Below are 24,777 nucleotides of genomic sequence, written 5' to 3' on the forward strand. Positions count from 1 at the left end.
TCCTATTGGGTAAGAACCATACCCTTAGGACTTCATGTAACCTTTATTATCTCTTCATAGGCCCTATCTTCAAGTACAGGCACAGTAGGGGTCAGGGATTTAATGTATGAATCTGGGAGACAGAGGGGACACAAACAGTCTGTAGCACTAACATATTACTAGAAATAACCTTCCAGATTACAGTTGTACACCCAGTTATGGATCCACCTAAATGATCCTCATACTCAGTCCAGGTCTTTCCATCCTGTTCACCAAGATGGGTGAGACCTTTTCCAGTTCTCTTCTGAAGCTCAACACCAGTATCTGCATATTTCCCGTATGCATCAATCTGATAATTTGTTACCAAAAAAAAAAAATCTCAAGAATTCACTGAGTTGGTTTTTATGGGCACATGCTGCAGTCTGGTAATTTTGATTTGACGTTTTGGGTGCCCAGAAACAGAATAGTCATTTGTTAGTTCCTAGCTGGGAATCAGAATCAGTGATAATTAATGACACTATACCTTCAGTGTTTCCAAATCTAACAAACTTTGTCATTAGATTCTCCATTAAGCTAGGGGTGGTAGCTCACACCTGTAATCCCACCACTTTGGGAGGCTGAGGTGGGAGGATTACTTGAGGCCAGGAGTTTGATACCAGCCCTGGCAGCATAGTGAGACCTTACCGTTTCAAAAAAATTTAAAAATTAGCTGGGTTTGATGGTGCCTGCCTGTAATCCCAACTATGTGGGAAACTGAGGCAGGATGGTCACTTTGCCACCACAATCAAGCCTGGGTGACCAGTTGAGACACCGTCTCAAAAACCTCATGATAACTCATCAAGATAAGCATTATTTTTCTTTCAAGCTTACTTATCTGTCAGAGCAGCCTGCACTTTCTTGTCTGTGTTTGGATAAATTCTTGAAATTGGATGAATATTTTTACGTTTCCTTTATGATTGTTTTTTTGAGTCATTGGTTATTTAAGAATATGTTGACATTTAACTTCCACATACTTATAAATTTCCCAAATTTTCTTCTTTTGTTGTTTTTTATCTTAATTCCATTATAGTTGGAGAACATACTTTGTGTCATTTTAGTCCTTTTAAATTTATTGAGGTTGGCCAGGCACAGTGGCTCACACCTGTAATCCCAGCACTTTGGGAGGCCCAGGGGGGTGTGGATCACTTGAGGTCAGGAGTTCAAGACCAGCCTGGCCAATATGGTGAAACTCCTTCTCTACTAAAAATACAAAAATTAGCCAGGTGTGGTGGCTCACGCCTGTAGTCCCAGCTACTCGGGAGGCTGAGATAGGAGAAGCACTTGAACCTGGAGGCGGAGGTTCCAGTGAGCTGAGATTGCACCACTGCGCTCCAGGCTGGGCGACAGAGCGAGACTCCATCTTAAAAAAAAAAAGAAAAAAGAAAAATATTATTGAGGCTTTTTTATGAGCCATTCTGGAGATCGTTCGAGATGTATTTGAGAATTCTGCTCTTGTTGGGTGGCGTGTTCCATAGATACCTGTTATATCTACTTTTCATAGTGTTGTTGAAGCCTGCTATTTCGTCATTGATCTTCTGCTTATCGATTCTCCGCATTATTGCAAGTGAGGTATTAAAGTCTTCAAATTTTATTGTTGAATTTTCTATTTCTCCCTCCAATTCTGGTATATTCCACTTCATATATTCTTAGTCTCTGTTGTTAGGTGTGTATATAATTGTCATATTTTCTTGATGGATTGAGCCTTTTATCATAAAATATCACTAATTATCTCTAATAATACTTTTTGATAAAGTCTGTTTCATCTGATGTTACTGTAGGCACACCAGCTCTCTTTCGTTACTGTTTATATGGTGTGGTTTTTGTCATCTTTTAATTCCAACTTGTGTTTTGAATCTAAAGCATGTCTCTTGTTGACAACATATAGTTAAATCAAGTTTTTAAATCTGTTCTGCCAGTTGCTGCCTTTGGACTGTTTATCCCATTTATGTTTAGTTACTAACAAGATAGAATTTATGTCTGGCGTTTTGTTCTTTATTGTCTATACATCACATCTTTTGTTCCTGTATTTTTCATTACTGCCTTCTTTTGTGTTGAGTAAATATTTTATAATGTCCCATTTTAATCCCTTTTTTTATTATACTATGTTTTTTTAGTAATTTTCTTAGGTTGGTTATCTTTAGGGTTATAATTAGCACCTTAATTTAAAACGACCTACTTTGAATTAATACCAATTTAATGTTAATAGTATACCAAAACCTTACTCCAATATCGCTCTGTTTCCTCTTGCCTCCTTATGCTGTCATTGTCATACAGAATACATTTTCCATATTATAAGTCCATCAGCACAGATCTGTGATTATTATTTATTAGTTGTCTTTTAAATCAGATAGAAGAGTTAAAAACAAAAACACATTTTATACTGTCTCATAATTACCAATATAGCTATTTTTATTAGACTCTCATTTCTTCATGTTGGAAACCAAAAATAAAATTTGAAGACCCTCCCCAACTATCTAAATGGGCTTCCTTCTCTAGGCCAGGGCCCTCTAAATTTAACCTGAAAGACTGGTTCAGGCCATGATGGGAAGTGGGGGTCCAACACGCCTCTTTACACCCTACAGCGTTAACATCAACATGGATGTTAATGGACCTTCAGTCTGATAAGAAGAAACACTCACCATCTATCCTCTCTGAAGCCTGCTACCTGGAGGCTTCATCTGTATGATAAAATTTGGTCTCTGCAACCTCTTACAACCCAGATATTGCTTACTGTTGATAACAACTCTTTCAACCAGTTGCCAATCAGAAAAATCTTAAATCTACCTGTAACCTGGAAGCCAGCACTTCGACTCTTCTTCAACAATGTGGATTTGAATTCCTATGTAGCATCCTTCTATTTTAGCATAAAGGACTCCCTTTAGTATTTCTTACTGGGCAGATGTACTAATGACAGATTTTCTCAGTTATACATTGTTATTATTTATGTAATTTTGTTTTTCAAAGAAGCTGTGAGAAGTGTGTAATTTATATCATTTGTTATATTAACCCTGTTATTTACCATTTTTAGTTCTTTGTATTTGTTCCTATGGGTTCAAGTTACCATCCAGTGTTACTTTCTTACTGTAATACAGCTTTGCTGTCACCCGCTTCCTATTATGCTGTTATTAGTAAACCTTACATTTCTGTATGTGATAGGCCCAACAATATAATTCCATATTGAGTATCCCTAATGAGAAAATCTAAAGTTCAAAATGTTCCAGAAGCCAAAACTTTTTGAGCAGTGGCATGACACTCAAAAGGAATTGCTCACTGGAACATTTTGGATTTTCAGACTAGTGATGCATAAATTCCCAAATTAAAAAAAAAAATCAGAAATCCAAAACACTTCTGGTCTCAAGCTAAAGAATACTCAACCTGTACATAGAGTCTCACTCTCTTGCCCAGGCTAGAGTGCAGTGGCACCATCACAGCTTACTGCATTCTCAAACTCCTGGGCTCAAGGGATCCTTCTGCCTCAGCCTCTCAAGTGTCTGGGACTACAAGCCCATACCACCATGCTTGGCTACTTTTTTGTTACTTTTTAGAGATGGGGTCTCACTGTGTGCCAGGCTCGTCTTCAACTCCTGGGCTCAAGCATTCCTTTCACCTTGACCTCTCAGAGTGCTGGGATTATAGGCGTGAGCCACTGCACCCAGCCTACAATTGCTGTTTAAATCAAGAGAAAAAAGAAATACCTATTAAATTGTCATTTGTAATTACATAATTATCTTTACTAGTACTCTTACTTTTTCTTGTGGATTTCAGTTACTGTCTGGGGTACTTTCAGCTTGTAGAGCTTTTTTGTGTGTTTTCTATAAGGCGATTTGCAATAAATTTTCTCATTTCCCCCCCCCGGGAATGTCTTAATTTTCAACAGATAATGTTGCTGGATGTAGAATTCTTGGTCAGCTTTCTTTCAGTACTTTGAATGTCATCAGCTGCTTTCTGGCCTCCATGATACTTGGTGAGAAGTCAGCAGTTGATCTTACTGAAATTGCCCTTGTATGTAATTAATGATTTTCTGTAACTGCTTTAAACATTCTTTTTTTCATCTTTTTCAGTGGTTTGACTATTATTTGTCTAGGTGTGAATCTCTTTGAGTTTATTCTTCTTGGAGTTCTTTTTTTTTTTTTTTTTTTTTTTTTTTTTGAGACGGAGTCTTGCTCTGTCGCCCGGGCTGGAGTGCAGTGACCGGATCTTGGCTCACTGCAAGCTCCGCCTCCCGGGTTCACGCCATTCTCCCGCCTCAGCCTCCCGAGTAGCTGGGACTACAGGCGCCCGCCACCTCGCCCGGCTAGTTTTTTTTTTTTTTGTATTTTTTAGTAGAGACGGGGTTTCACCGTGTTAGCCAGGATGGTCTCGATCTCCTGACCTCATGATCCACCCGTCTCGGCCTCCCAAAGTGCTGGGATTACAGGCTTGAGCCACCACGCCCGGCCGTCTTCTTGGAGTTCTTAAAGCTTCTTGGAAATCTTCTGGCTGTTATTTTCTTCAATATTCTTTCTGCTCCTTTCTTCTGTCTTCTGGGACTCCTGTTAGACGCGTGTTGGTATACCTGATAGTGTGTCACAAGCCTCTGTGGTTCTGTTCATTTTTCTTCTTTTTCTGTTTCTCAGATGGGACAATCTCAGTTGACATCTTTAAGTTCAATAATTCTTACTTCTGCCTATTCATGTCTGCTCTTAATCCCTTCTAATGAATTTTTTATTTCAATTTTTGTACTTTGTAACTCCAGATTTGCTATTTGCTTAATTTTTATAATTTCTGTATCTTTACTGGTGTTTTCCGGTGAGACACTGTTCTCATAATTTAGTTTTGTGGACATAATTTCTTTTAGTTCTTTAGAATTTAACATGGCTTATTTAAGCTATTTGTCTTGTTAGTCCAACATCTGGGCTTTTCCCAGAATAGTTTCTATTGACTGCTTTTTTCATGTGTATGGGCCATAGTTTCCTGTTTCTTTGCATGTCCTTTTTTTGTTGAAAGTAGATATGTAAAGTCATATAATGGGGCAGTTCAGGAAATGAGATTTTCCCACACAGCCCCAGGATTTATTGGTCATTGTCACTGTTTGTTTAGTGACTTTCCAGAACTAATTCTCTAGTTTATATACTTTGTTGTATGAAGCCACTGAAGCCTCTGCTCAGTTAACTAGCAGCTTTGATATCTTAAACCAGTAAGTCTTCCACCCTTTGCAGAAGGACTCTGCACACCTTCAACACTCAGCATTGTTGACAGCTCAGCCTTAGCCTTCACTTCATTCTAGCACAGAGCCTCAAGATCAGCCAGAGATGAGATAATAGGGCTTTCTCAGGCCTTTTCTGTGCATGCATATAGCCCTATGCATGTGTATGGCCTTCCCAATCCCCAGGAATGTGTCAGAGCTCTTTATAGCCCCCTGTGAACATCTTATTCCCCAGGTTTCCTTTTAAGTTTGTGGCCTGCATCCAGTTTGTCCTGACTGGGATAGCTGCCTGAGGCGGCAGCCTATGCTAAATAATTGCTGTTGATTGTTTCCAACAAATCCCCTGGGGATAGAGCTTTTCTCACTGAGTGGGCTCAGAGGTTAGTAGAAGACAAGCTATGAGTGGGGCTCTTTCAGGAGCTACCAGACAGGTCAAATAGCAGCAGTTCGCTGTGGGGTGTTTGAGGAACTCTAAATTAATTCTGCTTTCTCCAGTGGCTGCCAGGCTAATGGCTTTACAACTACTGTGGTTATGAGGCTGCTTGTTTTCAAGGTTAATGCAAAGCTAGGGAAAAGGAGATGGGAGTAAGACAAATTAAAGCAGCACAAAGTTTGTTGTTCTTACTGAGATTTAGCCATTTTTCTTGAATATACACTCCTCAGATTGTTTTAAGAGCTTGATTACCTTCCAAAGTTCTGAAAAAGTTGGTTTTGATAATTTTTGCCAGTGTTCTTGTTGCTTCTATGGATGAATAGATTTTTGGAGGTCCTGACGCTGCCATTTTGAAAGTACTTCCAAGAGGTTAGTTGTAAACACTTTTAAAGAATTTATAATCTTAATTTGAGTTATGGCTCTCGATTAGAACCAAAGCACATACCAAGCAATCAGTATTTATTGATGTTCTGAGATCATCATCAAAGAAAGATTGTCTTATTATACTTGCTTTAATGCGATTGCTGATCCAGTCGTGTGAACAGATGAAAATTAAAAAGTAGTTCTGACTCTGCCTAGAACTGTCTCAGAAGGTGGGAAATGGAATCAATATACAGAGCATTCTTCATAACTCCTCTGCATAGAACTGATTATCATGGGAATTCACAGAAGGGAGAGCATTTATGTTAGAAAAGTCAGAGGTAGCTTCGTAAAGGGAAGTAGACCTTGAACACAGTCTTGAAGGATAAATGGTGTGAACAAATCAGAGGAAGACCAGTGTGGGCTGTGGCGTGACATTCGCATCAAGGAGGAAGACAGCACCACAGAGACATGCCCTTTTGCTTTAGAGAGTTTTTGTTTTTTTACTGTGGAATAAAATGAAAATTAAAGGTAAATACGTTGCAGATAGATTCTAGAAGTGGCAGCTGATTAGTCCAAAGTCCATTAGGCATTCATTAAATATTTGTAAATTAAGAGTTAGAAAAAAGTAAATGCTGTGTTTTGGCTACCTTTAAATTATTTTGCAGATAGGATTTGGAGTTGACAGATTAATTTCTGCTAAATCACAGTTTTTGGTGTTGAACATGTGAAATTTTCCAATTTTTTAGGTGTCATTTGCCTATGCTGTATATTGGATTAGAATATGGTTTGACCAATAACTCAAAACTAGCTGAAAGATTCTTCAGCCAAGCTCTGAGCATTGCACCGGAAGACCCTTTTGTTATGCATGAGGTCGGCGTGGTTGCATTTCAGAATGGAGAGTAAGTACTGGAAGACTAGAAACCCTTCTGTTAACTAGTGATTGTAAATAGAGGAGACGGTTACTAGAGTTAACTGACCAAAGTGACTCTTCAGTAGATTTGTACTGTTAAGTGTTCTATTTTAGGAGAAGGAGATAGAAAAAAGAGAGAAACTGTTATCTTGGATTTCCTTAAAAATTCTAAACCCAGGTTTTGGTCTTTTTTGACCTAAGCTACCACTTGTTTTCTTACATGATTGGACAATTCAGATCACACAGACCCCACAGTGTGGCTGGGGGCACTGTGGAACCCTTAGTTATCTCTATGTTGATAAGGAGTTGAATTTATGTATTTGAGAAACATTTGACATGGTTTTTGAAACAAAAGTGTTTTCTATTTAGTTACTAGTAAGTCAGAAAATTTAAGTAATTAGAATGACCCAATCTCTGAGTTTCCTGGTCCGTGGAGGCTTTACTGTACCTTAGGATATCTGTGGAATAAGTGATTTGGTGTTACACTCAAAGAGAAAAATGTCTGTAATCCTTTGCATTTCATGATATACAAATTTTAAAATGGTAAATTAGTTTTAGTTTTTTTTGTTTTTTGTTTTTGTTTTGAGATGTAGTCTCGCTCTGTCACTCAGGCTAGAGTGCAATGGCGCAATCTCAGCTCACTGCATCTCTGTCTCCCGGGTTCAAGCGATTCTCCTGCCTCAGCTTCCTGAGTAGCTGGGATTACAGGTGCCTGTCACCACGCCCGGTTGATTTTTGTATTTTTAGTAGAGACGGGGTTTCACCATGTTGGTCAGGCTGGTCTCAAACTCCTGACTTTGTGATCCGCCTGCCTCAGCCTCCCAAAGTGCTGGGATTACAGGCATGAGCCACCGCGCCCGGCCGTAAATTAGTATTAATACTACTGCAGTGTCATTTATGGCATGTATGTGTTATAAAAAATGGGTTATCTAGGTATTTTTTTAAAGCTTGAAGCTTTAAAATAGTAATCTTTTAATATAATACAGTAATCATCAGTATTTGCAAATTTGCCTACTCACTAAAATTTATTTGTAACCCCCAAATCAGTTCCTGAGGTGCTTTCCTAGCCATTGGCAGACATGCCCACGGCTGGGAGAAAGCTGGGTCTCCTGGCACACACATTTCCAGCTGGAGTCTAAGAAGGCAACGCTCTGCCTTTTTTCTCAGTTCAACTATAAACCAGTGTACTTTTTGTGGTCTATTTAGTGCCACAGTTTTCACATTTTTGTGCTTTTTGTTGCTAATTTCACTGTTTTGAAATAATCCCCAAGCTTAGTGAAATGCTGTCTAGTGTTAATCGTGATGTATCTGACAGAGGAAACACGTGTTAGAGAAGCCTCATTCAGGCAGGCATCAGTTACAGTGCTGCTGGCCCTGACTTCAATACTGATGAATCAACAGTATGTATCAAATAAGACGTCTTTAAACAGAAACACACATAAAACAAGGTTACACATTGATCGATTAGAGAAAATGTTACCAGAGAGTTGCGGGAATCTAACTGTATTTCCCCTGGGAGCCGCGGTTCAATATTTGCTAACTCAGTGTGCACAGTGACTTTATAGAACATAACTACAGTGGTTGGGTGCAGTGGCTCACACCTGTAATCCCAGCACTTTGGAAGGCTGAGACGGGCATGTTGCTTGAGGCCAGGAGTTTGAGACCGACCAGCATCTGCAACATGGCGAAACTGTCTCTACTAAAAATACAGAAATTAGCTGGGCATGGTGTTGTATGCCTGTAGTCCCAGCTGTGTCAGGAGGCTGAGGCACAAGAATCACTTGAACCCAGGAGGCAGAGGTTACAGTGAGCTGAGATCGCACCACTGCACTCCAGCCTAGGTGACAGAGTGAGACTCTTAAAAAATACATATATATATATATATATATATATATATATATATACTACATCTCCCAAAATCTTGAAATCTTGAACTCTTGATATTAATGCCATAAAATTAATCATTTGTGACTTAACTTTGAATTTTTATAATTATTTCCAGCATTTTACCCCATTGCATTTTAGTACTACTAGAAAGATAATCAAAAGTTTTTTAAAAGTTTATATTTGGTAATTTTGAATAATCTGCAACCTTTTTTCCATTCATTTTAGATGGAAAACAGCCGAAAAATGGTTTCTTGATGCTTTGGAAAAAATTAAAGCAATTGGGAACGAGGTATTCTTTGTTGTATCTGTAAATACACACATACACACCCCTGAGTATTCACTGTTAAATGAGGAAATCTCATTGCCTTCAAAGATAATAAGCTGATATTTTCATAACAAGCAGCTGTTAATGTTTGCATTGTCAGTTAACTGTTCTACCATGTGGTAAGAAATGAGGTTTTTTTCCTAATTAAGAGGGCAAATGTTGGGCGTTTGCTTCTTAAATGGGCTCTAGCTTTGAAATGTGAGAGGCATCAGAACAGATTGGATGATTATTTGAAGCTAGGAATAGTCGTTGGCTCGCGGAAGCTATTGGGCACTGTAGCGTCTGATGTAACATTCCTCCTCTAGGACTTCAGAGAGCTTCTTTGACTGAAGGGTAAATAAAGTGTAGCGGCAGGTCCCACTTCTGAAAGAATAGGGGTGGGATAGGTATTACTGAAATTCACACCTTTTGTTGCTGTTATTGCATACTGAGTGTGTATTTGGGCCTTTCCGTTTTAAAATATTTGACTGCTTCTGTTGCATGAACGATGTACCCCATGAATTGGTGCTTATGAGTTAACCTAACAGTTATCAAGGATGTGCATATACTGATATGACTTAAAAGTAGTAACAGTTTTAGATACCATAAACTTGCATAAGAGATTTGCATGATGCTCTTCTGTTTCATCCGTGCCTGTTTTGTTTCATTCTATTCTGATTTTCACTTCTCAGCTTCCTGCTGTTCCTGTTTCTGTTCCTGTTTGTGCACACCTGCCCACAGTTTTCTTCTCCCTTGGCTGTTAGCTCTCTCTGCTGTTACAGACACAGCTTTGCCTTCCTGCCTAGCGATCTGCCTGTCCCCATAGACACAGCTTTGTTTACTTTGGTCTCTCATGTTATCTGAACTTATAAACACTATTCCTGTGTTTGCCCATGCATGTATATAAAGCAGGTGCCTCTGCCACATAGTCGTGGTTAGTTCTGGATAATCCAAGTGTTTTGTTAATAGGGGATTGGCACTTGCCACCTTGTCAGTTTTCAGACGGGCTTAGCAGCATCAGCATCGCCTAGAAGCCTGCCAGAAGTGCAGAATCTCACACCAAATGAATCAAAATCTGCAGTTTTAGCAAGATCCCCAGGGGATTATCACGCACAGAAAAGTTTGAGAAGCACTTTCCTAAACCATACTTTAGGTTCAACTGAACCTGTATTCTTTGATAATTAAGAGGCAGTAAATTTAGAGTCTTACAGAAATTTAATGGTTTGAAGTATGAAAGCACAATACTATTGAAATGTCAAAATGCCCATTAAAAAGCTATAGGAAGAGGGGGAAGATATTGACTTTATTAGAAACTGCAGAAAATGTTAAAATAAAGAGAAATAGTCATGCCTAAGAGTCATTAAATGATTTGTTTTTCATTCACATGGGCTGTGCCTCCTAGAACTGGTCTCAATAGAGATAGAGAATCTGTGGCTCAGGTCTGTTCATTCATTTAGTTGATATATATTTAATGAGTCATAGGCTCTGAGCTAGGCGTTGGGATGCAACGGGCAATGAGTTTACTATTTCCTGACCTCAGATCAGCTGGGGAATGTAAATAAGTAAATTGATGGTGAAATACGGTACAATTGAGGAACTAAAGGTGCCCACAGAGAAAGGCAGTTCACCCAGAAATGAGCCTTTTGCATACACCTCAGTCCTGAAAGTCATCACACATGAGCCAGGCAAAAATTAGGGCAAGGGTATTTCAGTATTTGCAAAAATTGGAGCTAATTCAATATGACTTGGATTTTGAGTTCACAGAGAATGTTAAGGAGTGGGTCAAGAGGGTTAAGTGTGGGTCACTAAGGGCCCAGAATGAAAGAGTTTGTACCTTATCCTGAGGAGAGTGGGAAAACCAAAGGGATTTAAGAAGGAAACAATCTGGTCAGACTTTGATGATTGGGGCCCAGATTTGACTCTGTTAATGAGGAAGGTGAGGATTAAATAGGTTGGAGTTATGCCTAGCAATTAGAAGGAACCAGCCCTGGTGTGCTTCGTGGAAGGGTCAGAGGGGATGGGGGTACCATTCACTGACTGGAGGGGCACTCAGAAGCAGTTAGGTCAGGGGCTGGGATGGCCAGGGAGAGACGGGTGTGGTGCGTAGCACACCGAACCTAAAGTGCTTGTAACAGTTCCAAGCAGAAGTACTTAGCAGGCAGATGGATGGAGAGGTCTGGTGTTTGAGGGAAAGCTCCGAGCTGCAGATACTCATTTGAACTCCAGCAGGGATAGGCTCTTGGATAAACGTGTCCTAATGATAACAGAGTCCTCAGAAGTCTCCTAGTAGGGAAGAAAGGGAGATAGATAAACCAGCAGTTACCCTGGCCTTGTGGCGTGCTGGAGGCACACACTGGGAGAGAGCCCAGCTTGCAAGGCGTGAAATAATTCAGTGCAAACAAATCAGGCTGAACCGTGACATATATAACTCGTGGGCTTGATGTTGCTATGTTTTAGGTAACAGTTGACAAATGGGAACCTTTGTTGAACAACTTGGGGCATGTCTGCAGAAAACTTAAGTAAGTGAAGTAGAGCATTTTCAGAAATATACTTTGTGACTCAAAGTTTACTTAATTTTGAATACTTTGTCATATTTTTATTTCATGAGATCCACCAGCTTTCTTGTACTTGGCTGCTCAGGTATAATTAGCATCAAAATCAGTTTTTATTATTTATCTCTGTGGTGTAATTTTATTTTAGAAACATTGAGATTTTTACTTTTTCATATGAAAATTTAGTGTTCAAAATTAATTCAGAAGAATTAGGACAGTAAGATATAATTAAAATCCTATCCATATTCTCACTGTTTTCTGCTAGAGGTTTTGTGGTGTGATAAACAGGCAACAGTTGAAAAATGGTTTTTTTGGTTAAATAAGTCTGGGCAATTTTAGGTTACTCAAGATTTAACAAGTGTTTCTATTACAGGATTTCTTTGAGTCTTTACTATGTATTACAGGCTTATGGTATTTTCCAAAGTTTAATTGAGGATAAAACATTTTTTTCACAAAAGACTTTACAAGTCAAGTATTCCAGAGAACTTTGGGGAGCACTTTTCTAAGTAAATCTTTTGGACCTTAAAGCAATACACCTCGGCTGCTTTTGTTTACCCCGATAGGGGGCGCCGACTGTCACCTAAGGGGCGTGTGTGGGAAGGACACAGCCAGGAGGCAGGACTGGGGTTCTGGTTGCAGTGTCCCACTAGACATCAGAAGGAATACAGCAGACATCCCTGCAGGAGTGCCCTTGGCCGGAGGAGGGAGCAGGCCTGGAAGATGCATTTAGAGGGCATATTGAGATGCGTGAGAGTAGGTGTGGAGGACGTTCACCAGTCTAGACTGCTATTTTTATCGAGATAGTGTTTCTTAGGTGTTGATATGGATGGACTCATCTTAGACTTAGGGATTTAGTGCTTTTACTGTGGCCAGTGATTGTGTTCTCCCCCACAGAAAGTACGCCGAGGCCTTGGATTACCACCGCCAGGCACTGGTGTTGATTCCTCAGAACGCATCCACCTACTCTGCTATTGGATATATCCACAGTCTGATGGGCAACTTTGAAAATGCTGTGGACTACTTCCACACAGTATGTCTTGTCTTTGTACCTGATTTTAAATCTGGTTAACATTGACCACTTCCTTTTTTGAAATATTTTTTCTAGGTAATATTTTACTTACTATTTTAATAATCTTTAGGCAACCTTACGTTTTATTCTTTTCTTTGCAGAGTGAAGCATGTAGGCGTTGTACAGTATTCATCAAATTAGAAATAAACATAAGTCCTGTCCTCAGTGTTTGCAGGGAAGTGCGCAGGTGCCCAGCAGCACTTGCCAGTGATCTGAGTGCTGAGCACAGTGTTACTGTCCACGGAGGCCCTTTGGGAACTCCCAGTCTTTCTGTTGATGACTTTTACAATTAATCCGCTTAGATCACTTTAGTAGATGAACAAAACAGTCTGTGCAGTCATCACAAGGAAAGAACCTTTCCTTAATCCATGTACCATATTCCATCAAATTTAAGACCATGAGTAAGCGGGATGACCATAAAGAAAAAAGTGCTGCCAATTAAACTTTAACATAATTTTTTCCTGTCACTTAATTTTTTTGTATTTAGAGAAAATATTCTTGAACATATTTAGGCAGATTTGTATTACTCTAGTACATACCTAGAAATGTACATGTAAGTGAAATAAATGGTTGCAATATTCAACCCAGAGGGCCAGTATCTGTGTTTTCCCAGAATAGTGCCCTGATGCTAGCACACATACCCAGTTCCTGACTCTGGGTTTCCTCCCAGCCACAGACACCTGCTTTCCAGCTCTCTCTCTCATCCCTCTCAGTCTGCTGAAGTGTCAATGGAGGGTTTTTAGAAAACCACAGTCCCCGTATCTGTTGAAGTTTCCTCACATGGTTTGTGATCTAGTCTGTGCTGCCAACATAACCACCAAGTCCGTGCTACTCAGGCAGGTTTTACCCACATCACAGCGGTGGCTGGTTGATGGCAGTAATAGGAAACCACAGGTAAAAGGGAAGCAGTGTTCGAATTTGAGAAAATGTGGGTCTTAGAATCAGTGAACTAATGCTATTTGGAAAAAGAGATAAAATATGAGAAAATTTATCAAAGATAAACTCATGAGCGGTTTGTAACTGATTTTCAGGAGTTCATTAGAGATTTTGAGGTTAGATGAAGTCGTGAAGGTACCATGATGGTCACCAGAGCACTGAGCTCGTCAGAAGTTTGGACTAAGCACATTTTCTAGTCCTGTATAATCTTTTAAATATGTATATTTGAGTGTTGTATAATTTACCTTTCTTCTCAGATCTGATTAATACGGAAGGCTCGGCTGGGCATGTTGGCTCACGCCTGTAATACCAGCACTTTGGGAGGCTGAGGCGGGCAGATCACGAGGTCAAAAGATCAAGACCATCCTGACCAATATAGTGAAACCCCGTCTCTACTAAAAATACAAAAATCAGCTGGGCACGTGCCTGTAGTCCCAGCTACTAGCCCTGTGCCTCAGTCTCAGGCTGAGGCAGGAGATTTGCTTGAACCCAGGAGGTGGAGGTTGCAGTGAGCCGAGATCACGCCACTGCACCCCAGCCTGGCGACAGAGCAAGACTGTGTCTGAAAACAAACAAACAAACAAACAAATACAGAAGGCTCAGAGAACTCTATATGGAGATAGAACTTTTTTTTTCTTTTGAGATAAAATTTTACTTTGTTGCCCAGGCTAGAGTGCAGTGGTGCGATCTTGGCTCACTGCAGCCTCCACCTCCCAGCACTTTTCCTGCCTCAGCCTCCCAAGTAGCTGGGATTACAGGCACCTGCCACCACGCCCGGCTAATTTTTGTATTTTTTATTAGAGACGGGGTTTCACCATGTTGGCCAGGCTGGTCTGGAACTCCTGACCCCAGGTGATCCACCCGCCTAGGCCTCCCAAAGTGCCGCGATTACAGGCATGAGCCACTGTGTCCAGTCGAGATAGAACTTTTTAAAAAACCTTTTTTGGTGTAGGTTTCCAGCATAAGAAAATAGAATAGTGTGATGAACCTCCATGACCCATAACCAACTTCAACAGTCATCGGCTCATGGCCAGCCATCGGCTCGTGTAGCTCTGGCCCCACTAACAGTGCCGCTTCCCCCACCCTGGATGCTCTGGAATATTTTGAAATGCATCAGTGTGGTAATATTTCTAAACAAAAGAGAAGGAAATACATTTTCTTTTAATAACATGCTGAATCTTTTATGGCAGGCCCTTGGTCTTAGGCGAGATGATACATTTTCTGTTACAATGCTTGGTCATTGCATCGAAATGTACATTGGTGATTCCGAAGCTTATATCGGTAAGATGATCATTATTCTTATTGGTATTGTACTCCATTTTTTAGGTTGTTATATGTCTCTGTTTATGTTTCTCATATTCTCATTGAGGTTCCAATTTTATCTTTCTAACCATTCGTGCTGCATTGAAAACAAGAAACTCCATTTATTTTATTGGAACAATGCTGTGGGGAGTTAGTGACTCACCGAGGATACATTCAGTTTAAAGTTGAATACTTGCTTGTGGAAAATACCGCTATAGAGTAAGTGTAAAGCACTTTAATAGAAGGACCCGTCTGTTTCTATAATGGAAAAAGAAATCTTAGCAACATTTTTCTAATACACAATCGAAGGGGCTCTGTCATTATTTTAAATGCAGGGTATAACAATATAAATCTTTACATTTCAATAGAATGTTGAGATGCCATACATTTCCATAACAGTGAATAAGTAATAATATAAGTTTGGATGGAATTGCTGTACTTGGGCACTCGTTTAGTTATAAACATTACATGATAAGGAGGATGTGGTGAGGTTAAATCTTGAGATCTAGGATAGGAAAGTTGCAAGCCTGCTAACTCCCATTCCTACTAAAGTAATTTCTTTCTTTTTTTTTTTTTTTTTTTTTTTGAGAAGGAGTTTCACTCTGTTGCCCAGGCTGGGGTGCAATGGCACGATCGCGGCTCACCACGACCCCTGCCTCCCGGGTTCAAGCGATTCTCCCGCCTCAGCCTCCCGAGTAGCTGGGATTACAGGCATGTGCCACCATGCCTGGCTAATTTTGTATTTTTAGTAGAGACTGGTCTTCTCCATGTTCAGGCCAGACTGGTCTTGAACTCCTGACCTCAGGTGATCCGCCTGCCTCAGCCTCTCAAAGTGTTGGGATAACAGGCATGAACCACTGTGCCCGGGCCCCACTAAAGTAATGTCTGATGTAATTTCCCCAAAAGTCAAAAAGATCAGGTAATGTGATAGAAAACAGAGCAGAGCCTTAGATTTTGAGAAGGACCTGTCTGCTTATGTGTCTTGGGGTTCCCTGAGTGAAACAGAGGTTTCTCCTAAAATGGGGTCTGTGGTGCCCTCTGGTTTTCCCAAGGAGTCCGAGGCTGTCAGAAATTACCCTGGGTCCTCTCATGTGGGCATCCAGAGTGGCAAGAAGACAGACTGGGGAAATAATCCAGTCAACTGAGAAGAACAAAAAAATGAGTAATACCCATTGTAAAGTAGGATAAACTGAAGCACATCACAGTTTAAAAATGCATGTTCACATAGAGTTAAGCTCCACAGCTCTCTCTCTTAACCATCCTGTAATTGTGCCTGCTCTATGCCCAGTCACTGATGCACTTGTGCGGTAGCTCATGGCACACTTAGCAAACAGTTTCCCTGTCCCCTTAGAACCTGGGTTTCATTTCCGGCTCTACAGCAGTATAAACAATTTTTCTCTGAATGTGTTGGGTTCTATCCTTATATGTCTCAAATTTTATTAATATTACTGAATCTTATAGGGGGCTGTGATGTCTTTAATCCTTCGAAATATTAATCTATAAACAAAGGAATGTAGGAGGTTAAACAGTATTCAGATTTCTGTGTACTTTAGAACATTCAGGCTATGTATTGAGAAACACACCTAATAAACTGTAGTGAATCTACTCTGGATGACAATTTAGAGAATATCTCTCAAAAGAAGCTATCTAGGCCGGGCGTGGTGGCTCACGCCTGTAATCCCAGCACTTTGGGAGGCCAAGGCAGGCAGAGGTCAGGAGGTCAAGACTTACCTGGCCAACATGGTGAAACCCTGCCCCTACTAAAAAAAGAAAAACAAAAAACAAAACTAGCCAGGCATACTGGCACACGTGTGTAGTCTCAGCTACTCGGGAGGCTGAGGCAGGAGAATCACTTGAACCCGGGAGGCAGAGGTTGCAGTGAGCCAAGATTGCACCACTGTACTCCAGCCTGGGTGACAGAGCCCATCTCAAAAAAAAAAAAAAAAGCTATATATTGGTAGTTATGCATATTCTTATATATAAACGGTATTTTACATGCTTATAACCTTAAAAATAATTGAAAAGTGTCAAAATTATATGCCTTATACATTTCTGTGGGCTTGAAAATGATACAATATAGGTTGTTTAAAGCAGTCACTAAAATGTATAAACTTCTACATAATCACTAAAAAAGAAAGTTCATACCAAAAGTAGTAATACTAGGAATAAAAGAGGGCTCAACACTGCCTTTGGGAGAGGAAGGGTCCAGATTGGTATGTTTTTAAAGTCCTCCTCCAGCCTGCCATGAAACATGGCTGGATTTTTCTCCTTGTCCTGTGTAACCTCCCTTAATTTATCATAGTTTACTGCCTTAGTTACTCTCTCATTCCTCCAGGGAGAACCTCAAGAAATTTAGGTAACCCCAGCCAGTTGCCCTCAGTTACCAAGGAGCAATTAGGTAGGAAATGGCCACTGAAAGACTGAAAACAAGAAAAGGACTTGGGTCCCTCATCCAAACTGGGCAGTGGTGGCCAGGCACTTCCACACGGAAATCTTTCACTTCACCAGAGTGTCCCCAGCCAGAGACCCGCAGTTGTCTCTGTGCTTAGGTGTTACCCACTGAGGATCCCGAGTTGGAAAAGGGAAATAGAGAGGCGGGGAGTTCCCCTGTATACAGCTATCGCCCACAAATGAAGGCTCTCTAGAGAGGAAAAGGGAAAAATAAAAGAAAAATATATCCCAAAATTTGGGCTTACCTCCTGACTGGCTCACCAAAATATGTTACTGGTGTGGAAGGTCTTCACTACAAGTCATCCAGGTTCTTGGCATGGTGAAAAAAGATTGAACAAAACACACAAAGCAGTGGAAGACGAAAGCATAGGTGTATTGAAGCGAAAGTACACGCCACAGAGTGGGAGCTGGCTTGAGCAAGTCCCCAGTTGGGGTTTAAGTACCCTTAGGGGTTTCCTGTTGGTTACACCCTATACAAATGAAGGATTGGTTTGTGGCCAATCAGAGGCTGAAGTGAAGTTACTCCCTATGCAAATGAAGACTGTGACCAATCAGAGGCTGAAGTGAAGGCACTCTGTCTTTAGACCCTATTCTGCCTCAGTTAAGAAGCAAATAAAGGCACTCAACATCATTACTTAGCAGGGAAATGAAATTAAAACCATAGTGATGGTGTGTGCCTCTAGTGCCAGCTACTCAGGGCTGAGGCTGGAGGATTACTGGAGCCCAGGATATCAAAGCTGCAGCGATCACACCACTGCACTTCAGCCTGAGCAACAGAGTGAAAACCCTGTCTCAAAAAAGTAATATGAATAAAACCACAGTGAGAAACCAGTACACACCCACCAGAATGGCTAAAAGTACAGTATGTGGTATTGGTGTGATGTGGAGCAACTGGAACTCTCGTAGATTGACTACTAGTGGGTTATAAAAGGGTAAAGCCTTTTTGGAACACTGTTTAACATCATAGTAAAGCTAAGCCTATTATATCAGTTCTCTGTTGCTGCCTAACCACTCCAAAACCTCAACCAACAATGTATTATTTTTACAATTCTGTGGGTTGAGTGACCCATTTGCGGGTTTACTCATGCAGCTGTGGTTAGCAGATACTTGACTGGGTAGATGGTCTAAAATGGTATCATTTTCCAGTAGGGAGCTCAGCTTGGGTGCTAAGTCTCTTTCTCTGGGGCTTTCATCTTAGGTTTCTTTGTAGCATGATGTTCTCAGGGTTCTAAAGGACAAGAACCGAAGTTCAGGACCTCTGGAAAATTCAGAGTTGCACAACATCACTTCCATCACGTTCTGTTCCATCAGTACAAGTCTCATAAGTTCAGAGTCATTGTGGGAGGGGCTGTACCAGGGTGAGGGTGCTGGGAGGTGTGATTCATTGGGGTGGGTATGAGGGTGATGATTGACCATACTGATTCTGTGATGTAGCAGTTGTGCTCCCAGGTGTGAGCCCAACGGAAGCAAGTGCTTCTGTCCACTAAAGGTCACAAACAAGAGTATTCGTAGCTTTATTCATAATAGTACCTAACTGGAAATGACTCAAACGTCCACCAGTAGGAGAGAGGAGAAATAAATTGTGGCATGTTCATACTACTGAATCATTTAGAAACATGGATCAATTTTACAGATTTTTAAAAATTTTTAATTATTACTATTTTTTTTTTCTGAAAGGGAGTTTCAGTCGCCCAGGCTGGAGTGCAGTTGTGCAATCTCAGCTTACTGCAACCTCTGCCTTCTGGGTTCACGCAATTCTCTTGCCTCAGCCTCCCAAGTAGCTAGGATTACAGGCGCATGCCACCCCACCTAGCTAAGTTTTTGTATTTTTAGTAGAGATGGGGTTTCACCACGTTGGCCAGGCTGGTCTTGAATTCCTGACCTCGGGTGATCCGCCTGCCTCGGTCTCCCAGAGTGCTGGGATTACAGGCCTGAGCCACCACGCCTGGCAAATTTCACAGATTTTTGACAAAAATATGAATATCTACTGATTACTTCCATTTATAAGATTAGTGTATTAGTCCATTCTCGCGTTACTATAAATAAATACCTGAGCCTGGGTAGTTTATAAGAAAAGAAGTGTAATTGGCTCACAGTTCTGCAGGCTATCCAGGAAGCATGATGCTGGCATCTGCTTGGCTTCTGGGGAGGCCTCAGGAAACCTGAAATCATGGCAGAAGGCTAAGTGGGGAGCCACCACTTCACATATCTGGAACAGGAGGGATTGAGAAACGGAGGAGGTGCTACAGACTTTAAACAACTAGAACTGACTGTCATGAGAACAGCACCAAGAGGATGGCACTAAACCATTCAGGAGAAACCACCCCCATGATCCAATCACCTCCCTCCAGGCCCCACCTTCCAACATAGAGGATTACAATTCAACCTGAGATTTGGTGGGCCACGGATCCAAACCATATCAATTAGTAATGAACAAAACTAATTGGTAGTGATAGAAAAGTCCATATAGTGCTCATTTCAGGCTTGGGAAAGCTGGCAGTATTGACCAGGAGTGGGCACAGGGTGGTCTTAAGGAGCTGTGCGTGTTCTGTGCCCTTCTGGCGGTGGTCATGTGGGATGCATGTACGTAGCGTTCATTCAGTCGTGTGCTTAAGGAGATTCACACTTGACTCTTGGTTTTAGCTCAGTTTTAAAAAAACAAATGTAAACTCTGGTTTCCTAGAGATGTTGGGTTGAAACCTCAGTTCTGCCCCTCGGCAGCCCTGTGGCAAGAAAGGCAAGTCTGAGCCTTAGTTTCGTCATTTGTTCAAGGCAAGTTCATAGGAAGCTAAATAAAGGCTGGAGAGTTGATAATGAGTCAGAGGGATGTCTCCTTGACCTTGCAGAAGAGATTTACCATTCATGTCATTTTTATTTCTAGAAGGTTTGCATGTCATCTGCCAAACTACCTATTCCTGAAAGCTATTGGTTTGAACTGTGTAAAACTCATTTTGTTTATGTCGAATGATTGTACCTAATATATCTGTTCAGATCTGTTCAAATTTATATCACCCTTAAGGTTTTAATATATGGAAAATGAATTTTATTTCATTGTGGCTTCTGTGTGCATAAGATTGGTGACTATACCCAGTGGGCGCAGCAGTTCTTTTTTTTTTTTTTTTGCGATGGAATCTAGCTCTGTCAGCCAGGCTGGAGTGCAGTGGCACGATCTCAGCTCACTGCAAGCTCCGCCTCCCAGGTTCACTCCGTTCTCCTGCCTCAGCCTCCTGAGTAGCTGGGATTACAGGCGCCTACCACCACACCTGGCTATTTTTTTTGTATTTTTTTTTTAGTAGAGACGGGATTTCACCGTGTTAGCCAGGATGGTCTCCATTTCCCTGCCCACCTCGGCCTCCCAGAGTGCTGGGATTACAGGTGTGAGCCACCCCTCGCGGCCACACAATGCAGGTCTTATCTGTAACAGCAGAGGAAAAAGTTGCCCACAGGCCTCATCCGTATTTAGGAGGCCTTGGAAATAGGGCAGCTGTTGAAACCCTGGAGCTGCAACTGCCTGTGCTTCTAAAAGTCTCCTGACACCTCCTTTGCAAATGGTGGAAAACAAATGAAAAAGAAAAGATTGGAATGTTGTTTTCCTTCTGCTCTCAACTTGTGCTCTTAAAAGTATAATTTGACTTAAATGATAGAGATGGTGTATAATGATGGAAATGATAAATGATGGAGTTTTATATTTTATTCTAAATAGTATAATCTGACTTAAATGATAGAGATGGTGTTATATAACAATAGAAATGTTAAATGATGGAATTTCTTATTTTATTCTAATTATAGTATTTCTTTGTAGGAGCAGACATTAAAGACAAATTAAAATGTTATGACTTTGATGTGCATACAATGAAGACACTAAAAAACATTATTTCACCTCCGTGGGATTTCAGGGAATTTGAAGTAGAAAAACAGACTGCAGAAGAAACGGGGCTTACGCCATTGGAAACCTCAAGGAAAACTCCAGATTCCAGACCTTCCTTGGAAGAAACCTTTGAAATTGAAATGAATGAAAGTGACATGATGTTAGAGACGTCTATGTCAGACCACAGCACGTGACTCCAGTCAGTGGTCCTGGTCCCGCTGTCCCGGTGTAGGTTAGTATTCTCTCACATCCTCTCCATGGCTTAAGAACGTCCCACTTCCTAACGTGACTCCAAACTGCATCTCTACATTTAGGAACAGAGACCCGCCTTAAGAGACTGGATCGCACACCTTTGCAACAGATGTGTTCTGATTCTCTGAACCTACAAAATAGTTATACATAGTGGAATAAAGAAGGTAAACCATCTGTTATGTCTTTATTTGTCTTTTCCAATAAACTTTTATTTTGGTCTAATTTTAGATTGACAGGAAAATGGCAGCGCGAGTACAGAGAGCGTCCATGTGCCCCTCACGTAGTCCCCCCGCTGTTAACCTCTTACGCCGCCATGGGACATTTGCCACGGCTAAGAGACCAACATTGGTAGTCACCATTAACTAAAATCCAGCCTTTATTTGGATTTCAGTTTTTCCCTAATGTCTGCTTTCTGTCCCAGAGTCCCATCCAGGCACACACTGCATTTAGTCATCCCGTCTCCTTTGCGGTCTCTGGCCTGTGACAGTTCCTCAGACTTCCCTTGTTTCTCATGACCCTGACAGTTCTGAGGAGTGCTGGCCGGGCAGTCTGAAGAATGTCCCTCCATTGGAGTTGGTCTGATGTTTCTCAAGCACCTTTCTCATCACATCCTGCTGGGTGGTTGTAACCACCACGTCACCTACCCCAGGCAGTGCTCGTGCTCACCCTGGCCACCTGGTCACAGTGGTGTCTGCCAGGTTTCTCCACTGTCAGGTTCCTGTTTTCCCTTTCCATACTCTGTGGGTTGAGGAGGTTTAAGCTCCAACCCCGGGAGAGAGCAGAATCTGTGCATGTTATTCTTCTTGAAGATTTGTTTCTTCTCTCCTGTTTATTCAGTCATTTATCAGTATGGACTCGTGTACCTACAGGCATGTCTTGGGGACATTGCAGTTTTGGTTCCAAACTGGCAAAATAAAGCAAATATCACAATAAAACAAGTTTCACAAATTGTTTGGTTTCCCAGTACATATAAAAGGTAGGTTTATACTGTAGTCTATTAAGTACATAATAGCATGATGTCCAAAAAACAGTGTACATACCTTAATTTAAAAATACTTTCAGGAATTCGAGACCAGCATGGCCAACATGGCAAAACCCTGTTTCTACTAAAATACAGAAATTAGCCGGGCGTGGTGGCACGTGCATGTAATACCAGCTACTTGGGGGGCTGAGGCAGGAGAATCACCTGAACCCCAGAGGCAGAGATTGCAGTGAGCTGGACAGCACACCCACCACTGCACTCCAGCCTGGGCAACAGAGTGAGACTCCGTCTAAAAACAAAAAATAAAAAAAAGAACACTTTATTGTTTAAAAAATGCCTTTAACATTTAAGCCCTCAGCAAGTTGTAATCTTTCTGCTAACGGAGGGTCTTGCCTCCATGTGGATGGCTGATGATGGTTGCTGAAGGCTGGGGTGATTCACTGGTAACTTCTTCAAATAAGACAGTGAAGTTTGCTGCATTGATTGACTCTTTGATGAAAGATTTCTCTGTAGCATGTGATGCTGTTTGACAACGTATTACAGTAGAACGTCTTTCAAAACTGGAGGTAATCCTCTCAAACCCCGACGCTGCTTTATCAGCGAAATTTATGGAATCTTCTAAATCCTTTGTTGTTGTTTCAGCAATGTTCGGTATCTTCACTAGGGGTAGATTCCGTTTTAAGAAACTATTTTCTGTGCTTATCCATAGAGAGCAACTCCTCATCTATTAAAGTTTTATCATGAGATTGCAGCAATTCAGTCACATCTTTAGGCTCCATTTTTAGATTTTATTTCTTTTTTATTTATTTGTATATTTTTTGACACAGGGTCTCATGTGTTGCCCAGGTTCATCTCGAACTCCTGGGTTCAAGCAGCCCTCTCACTTCAGCCTCCCAAGTAGCTGGGATTACCGGCACACACCACCATGCCCAGCTCCACTTCTAATTTTAGTTATCTTGCTATTAGATCACCACATGCTGCAAGCAACTTCTTCCAAACTCCCATTTTGACCACTCCTCATGAATCACAAATGTTCTTAATGGCATTTAGAACGGTGAATCCTTTCCCGAAAGTTTTCTGTGTTCTTTGCCCAGATCCATCTGAGGAATCACTCTATGGCAGCTATAGCCTTACAAAACGTATTTCCTAAAAGATAAGACTTGAAATTCAAAATGACTCCTTGATCCGTGAGCTGCAGATGGATGTGTTAGCAGCATGCAAACAGCATTCGTCTTGTACATCTCCCACGGAGCTCATGGGTGACCAGGTGCATTGTCAGATTGTCAATGAGCAGTGATGCTTTGAAAGGAATCATTTTCTGAACAGTAGGTCTCAAGGGTAGGCTTAAAATAGTAAACCATACTGTAAACAGAGGTGCTGTCACCTAAACTTTTTCTATTTTTAAAGCACAGGCAGAATAGACTTAGCTCTCAGATTTTCTTCAAAATGTGAATGAGCATTGGCTTTAGTGTAAAGCCTCCAGCTGCATTAGCCCCTCACAAGTCAGCCTGTCCTTTGAAACAAGGCATTGACTCCTCTTCAGCTATGAAAGTCCTAGATGGAATCATATTCCAATATAAGGCTGTTTTGTCTGCATTGATTATCTGCTGTTTAATGTGGCCATCTTCATTAATGATCTTTGCTAGACCATCTAGTGGCTTCTCCATTAGCAATTGCTGTTCCGTCTTGCACTTTTTATGTTGTGGAGACGGCTTCTGTCCTTAAACCTCATGAAAAATCTCTGCTAGTTTCTACCTCTTCTTTTGCAGCTCTCTCGCCTCTCTCAGCCTTCATAGAATTGAAGAGTGTTAGGGTCTTGCTCTGGATTAGGCTGGTTCACAGCAATGTTGTGTCTCCTTTGGTCTTGTATCCAGATCACTCAAACCTTCTCCCTATCAGCAATAAGGCTGTTTCACTTTCTTTTGTGTGTTTAATGGAGAAGCACTTTTAATTTCCTTCAATAACTTTTCCTTTGCATTCACAACTTGACCAACTGTTTGGTGCGAGAGGCCTTGCATTTGGCCGATTTTGGCTTTTGATGTGCTTCCTCACTTTCCGGCCATTATTTCTTTAGAGTTTTTTTTTTGTTGTTTTTGTTTGTTTGCCCTTTTCCTCTCTTGTCGGGATTCCTATATGCGTGTGTTGGTATTTCTGATGGTGTCCCATAGGTTCTGTTCTTGTGCTCCTCAAACTGGATAAGTTCAACTGCCTTCTCTTACACCTTTGCTAATTCTGCCTGCTCAAGTCTGCTGCTGAATCCTTCCA

General features: G+C 41.1%; 1 protein-coding gene across 6 annotated transcripts in view; it reads left to right on the forward strand.

The window, feature by feature from the left end:
• The window catches only part of CDC16 (cell division cycle 16), a 39,311-nt gene extending 17,607 nt beyond the window's left edge, over positions 1-21,704 (forward strand). The window contains exons 13-20 of one of the 6 annotated variants that reach the window (XM_007961026.3): positions 6,746-6,898; positions 9,022-9,085; positions 11,558-11,619; positions 12,547-12,682; positions 14,848-14,938; positions 15,073-15,178; positions 21,307-21,510; positions 21,593-21,704. In XM_007961026.3, coding sequence (XP_007959217.1) covers positions 6,746-6,898; positions 9,022-9,085; positions 11,558-11,619; positions 12,547-12,682; positions 14,848-14,938; positions 15,073-15,178; positions 21,307-21,472 — 778 coding nt within the window. In that variant the 3' untranslated portion in view covers positions 21,473-21,510; positions 21,593-21,704. Of the gene's footprint in view, positions 1-6,745; positions 6,899-9,021; positions 9,086-11,557; positions 11,620-12,546; positions 12,683-14,847; positions 14,939-15,072; positions 15,179-21,212 lie in introns of all 6 variants that reach the window. The other 5 variants (XR_489849.3, XM_038007935.2, XM_007961027.3 and 2 more) reach the window with 5 other exon arrangements.
• Positions 21,705-24,777: the final 3,073 nt, after the last annotated feature.

Source organism: Chlorocebus sabaeus, chromosome 3, assembly GCF_047675955.1.
Source record: "Chlorocebus sabaeus isolate Y175 chromosome 3, mChlSab1.0.hap1, whole genome shotgun sequence".
Classification (NCBI taxonomy): domain Eukaryota; kingdom Metazoa; phylum Chordata; class Mammalia; order Primates; family Cercopithecidae; genus Chlorocebus; species Chlorocebus sabaeus.